General features: G+C 37.9%; 1 protein-coding gene across 3 annotated transcripts in view; it reads left to right on the top strand.

Annotated features, from left to right (window-relative positions):
• Positions 1-5,000, top strand: part of LOC143018131 (uncharacterized) — a 55,427-nt gene that overhangs the window by 16,056 nt on the left and 34,371 nt on the right. The window contains exon 7 of one of the 3 annotated variants that reach the window (XM_076173258.1): positions 459-1,058. The exons of the other annotated variants lie outside the window; for them this stretch is intronic. Within the exon in view, the coding sequence (XP_076029373.1) occupies positions 459-535 (77 nt within the window). The 3' untranslated portion in view covers positions 536-1,058. Of the gene's footprint in view, positions 1-458; positions 1,059-5,000 lie in introns of those variants that run through there. 3 annotated transcript variants of the gene reach the window in all.

Raw genomic sequence — 5,000 nt, forward strand, 5'->3', positions numbered from 1 at the left:
TAGCATAGAATGAAGCAGAGAACAGAGAATTAATAGAAAACACAACCAAACAACTGGAACTGGAAATATTAATTGAAAAAAAAATGAGGATATGACTTTATTTGTGTGGAGTTGGTAGGAATAGGAGACAGAGGCAAGTGAGGAATATTGGGGCAAGAATTTCTGCCTCCTGCGCTGTCTTCCTATCCCCTTTTTTACACCATTTCCTTAGTTTTAGGTTTAAAGTTGTATTAATCGATTTTCTTGGCTCGCTCTTTTCTCGTCTCCTTTCCTTCAATTCCAACTGTCTTTATCTCCCGTTCTTCCTTGGTAGCATCCCTCTTGATCCAATTTTTTTTTCTGAACTCCATGACCTGTTCAATATCTCGATTAGCATGGTTTATGACTTGAATTAATCTTTAACGTGTGCATGTTTTCCCTACAGTCAAGACGAGTCATATTTTATTTTATCTTCGCAGAGATCCGAAGCAGCATTTCCCCAGAGGAAAAACAGAAGCTCAAGACGACAAAAGAGAGGAAGAGGCGTTACTTGTAAGGGTCCTGAGGTTTCATAACATCCGACCACAACGGTTGCAAACACATCATAATATCAACATCCACATCGTCGTCGACGACAAAGATGTCGAGTCGAAGACAGAAGCATGTCCATAGGATCCACATTGATATTTCAAACGCTTTTCAAATCTGTCGCCCAAAGTGGTGATCCGTGGCAGGGTTAACTGGATAAATAAATTAATAAATAAACCAATCAAATAATCAACCAAGAAAAAAATGAATAAACAAATAAGAGTAAGTAAATGAATAAATAAATCAATAGATAAAAAATAATCCAAGAACCATGTGACGGCGACAACGATCACCGCCACATCTACGACATGTCGACGAAGACAAGTACTAGCTGACAGTATTCTTCCATCACTTTGGCTCTCCCACGAATACATCAGGATGATGAGGGGTCTTCCAGTGACATCGCAACTTCCAGTTATCGTGGAAGATTGTATCAAGAAATTCACAATCTGATGTAACTCAGACCTTTCCATTAAAATTCTAGTCTTGTATTTGTTGCTATACTTAACAACCTTGGGATTTTTTATTAGTTAGGTCTACCAGAATGAGTTGCAAAATCTGCGTGATCTGAGTAAGTGTATAGATATAGATAGGACTATAACTAATAGATTTTTTGTAGAAAATCACTCAACTTTTGAGGTAGTTACAGCCATAAAATAAATCACCTTCCCTGTCATTTTCGCTGAACTACTCCCAAATTTATATGAAGATCATATGGATACAATAACTTTCCACGCAAATAGACAACAATAAACTGTTAGGACTAGGCCAAGCATCAGCATCAGTGTAGAGGGTGAAGAAAATCAAAACCACCAAATGAATAAACAAATAATTATGAAAACGTAAAGTAAAACCCAGGAAGAGATTGATCACTGCAATCCCTACATATCAAAACTGAATCATATAGAACCCTGTCAACTAAAAATCTAGTGTTTCTAACCAGAGTTTCAAACCTCACAAACTCCTAAGACGAAGTTACGAGCGAGAAACGAAAGGGTGGGTTACGTATACCTACACCTCAGTAAATGATTTGACACCAGAAAGAAAGCTACAGAGAAAGCTCATAGGGTGAAGCCGAAGGCAGATTGTTGAAGTGGACGGCAGAATTCTTTAAGTATTGACATTATGTATATATATATACACATATACATGCTTATACATACATATAAAAATACATATACATACACGTATTTACAGTCACGATAAACAGTTTTGACCCACCCATAGTTTTTCATGACACGAAATCAGCGAAAAAAAATACACGGGAGCGACGAGCAATTTCGCTCGGGAAAGTTCCAATGTCGCTCTCGCAAATCCAATAGCGGGAGCGACCCCCCCCCCCTCCATAAAAAAAAAAAAAAATCGCTCCCGCGGCAAGATTCAACGTTTTTCATGCATTGTCCATCATTTGGCAGCCCCTGAATCCCATCACCATTGATGAAAGGATCAGAGCAAACACAACTTACCCGTGATCAATCATTGCATTATCAATCGATATCATAAACGCAACGCATCAATCAACTTTAATTTGTTGATGTAAGTACGTATGTTTACGCGGTATAGCTGCTAGAGTTCAATGGCTTATCTAGCCTAGCTTTGTATCAGCTGCATGCGCGCGTATACTATAGTACATTTTGACTAGACTCTACACGACTATCTTGCTACATAATGTCGCTAGTTGCGAATTGCATGGTATCTGTATGTAGGGAAGTTCATTGGTTGCATGCAGCTAGCTGCCCAATCAACGCGCTGACTACATGTACAAGGCACCATACCTAATACCACATCACCGCATGCATACGTACACTGTACATATGCAAACTCGCTCGAGGCCTAGGAAGAAAACTGGGAAATCCCATTTATAACCTCGTTCGCGTATTTATAAGAAAACAAAATAGAATCAAATGTTTGGTTAGTAATTGAAAGTAAATAAATCTAAGTATAGATATGAATATTTCATAATTATACATTTAGCCCATAATATGGATCTTTGGAGGGAGAATAAAAAATACAAAAATAAACAATTATTAGTTAGCTAGCTTAGATTTACGGTAGCTAGGTCTATGTTTGTACGTCACGTCCATGCCAAACTTTCGATGATCGTACATCATGGAGCGATTTCTAGTGAAGCGAGTGAAGATGAGTGAAGATAGTTTGCCCTCAGATTCAGTCTTTTCAGAATCGAGGGAGAGTGTTTTGACGGCAGGAACCACTTCTGGACCAGCGAAGCCTAATTCAAACTCTACGGGCAAGGGCCAAGGAAAACGAAAACCAGTAAAGCATGAATCTACTATACGCTCGTGGAACCTAGATTGGCTTGAAGTGGATCGGGGCAGTGATGGTACTCTAACGGTGTATTGCAAGGCTTGTCGTGCATTTCCACCCCCAACCACTGCCAGTGGAAACAGAGGCGCTGTGTCTGCCGATCAGTTTCACCCATTCTCCTCCCCCCAAAATATTGGCTGATTTGTTAAAAAAAAAAAAAAAAAAAAAAAAAAAAATTCATGCACATGAGTAATAAGTTAGCTTTCCAATATTTTGAAGGAAATCGAACCTGCAAAAATATGGCTCTGGAAGTATAAAAAATGGCTCTGGTAATTACAAAAATGGCTCTGGTGAAAAAAAAAAATGGAAAGTGGCTCTGGAAAAAAATGTATTTTTTTCCTTGCACGAATTTCAAGTTCTTTTTATGAGAATTTTTATCTATCTATTCAAGAAAATTACCCGAGTCTTAGCTAACTACATGGAAAATATATCACGTACATGACAAAAAATAAAGCATTGTGAGACCTGTAACGTGTGACAAATATTTTGCTCCTGACTGCACATATACAAATACATACAGCATACGTACATATACATACACATACGTGCACACATACACAGTTTCCATGTCTTAGATAAGGAGGTGGAGCCACTCTCAATGCTGTGACCTTCAACATGGGTGTGTAACTCGTTATCTACAGGTTGGAGACGGAACAAGAGGCGCAGCTGCACATTAGTATGGCTTCTTATCCTCGCAAGAAGCCTTTGCTGGCACAGGAAATTTCCTATAAATTAACAAGTTGCAGTTATCTTGTTGTGCAACAGTATACAGGACCCTAGGAATGATTCCTTAAGTTAGTATATAAGACAGTGGCAAATTAGGAGACGGGTATACTAACTTCGCTGACAAAAGTTTGGAATATATCACTATCGAAAAACAAATTTACTCTATTCTATAGGGAAAAGCTAAATATAATGTTTTGAAAAGTGTGGTAGTCCAAGTCAGTACTCTTTACAGCCGATCAAGCATCGTCTATAAATGAATTTACTGACACAACCACGGTCTTTGACGAGTGAAGCTCTTGGTAAAATTCTCCTACTATTTTTACCATTCTGTCTCTGCATTTAATGATCTCTCCATTTCTATCTTTCAAACATGTCATTTGCTGTCTTCCTAACAGATGTCTGCGCTCAGTCCATTTAATACTTTTACCTTTCGAATAGTTTCCTCTACTTCATTCATGTTTTTCTTTTCTCTGATCTCTACCTTTTGTTGATAAGCTTGTTCAGTTCTACTCTTTCTATTTCGTCTCTTCTGCATTTAATATGCATAGTCCTTCTTCTTTTAATTAGGTAATCTGTAGCTTTGGAGTATTTGTTTTCTCTGCTACTTTTTGTTCTCCCTACTTTCTCTGTCGATTCCCTAATGATAATGACTATATTCAAATTCATATCTTTGACGGTATCCTGGTTAGTTCTTAGAGCTTTAAATCTATTTCTAAATTCTAACTGAGGTTTCGTCTTGTTATCCTTAACCTTTGCAAGGCTGATTTTCTTTTTTATTTCTCTCGGCTCTGAAATTGAATTTAGCTGTGCAACCTACCACTCTATGGTCACTACCTATGTTGACTTTATTTATGACCGTAACATTTCTAACGTTCTTGCTCTCATCTCCTGATATGATGTCTACTTCGTCCTTCGTTGTTCTATTTGGACTTTTCCAGGTCCATTTACGACCTACACGCTTTTGGAATTAAGTGTTTATTAACCTGATATTGTAGTTCTCTGCAAAATTGACTAACATCTCGCCTCTGTCGCTTCTTTCACCTACTCCAAACTTCCCAATGCACGGTTCATCTTCCATCTTCCTTCCCAATTTAACATTAAAGTTGCCTATTACCAACGTGTACTCACTTTTTTATCCATTACCTGACTTAAATCATCATAGAACGACTCAATTTCATCGTCTGAACTTTGTGAAGTTGGTGCATAAACCTGAACATTCTTTAGAGTGTACTATTTACACATCCTAATCATAATCCAAGCTACCCTGCCTGTCAAGAATCCTACTACACTAGACCTTTCTTTGTCCTTACTTCTATAGTAGAACAGGTGGTGACCATCTTGTAATTGTATCAGCTTTTCTTCCTCTCTTCGGACTTTGTTCA

Source organism: Oratosquilla oratoria, chromosome 34, assembly GCF_046742065.1.
Source record: "Oratosquilla oratoria isolate Oo_2021 chromosome 34, ASM4674206v1, whole genome shotgun sequence".
Taxonomy (NCBI): domain Eukaryota; kingdom Metazoa; phylum Arthropoda; class Malacostraca; order Stomatopoda; family Squillidae; genus Oratosquilla; species Oratosquilla oratoria.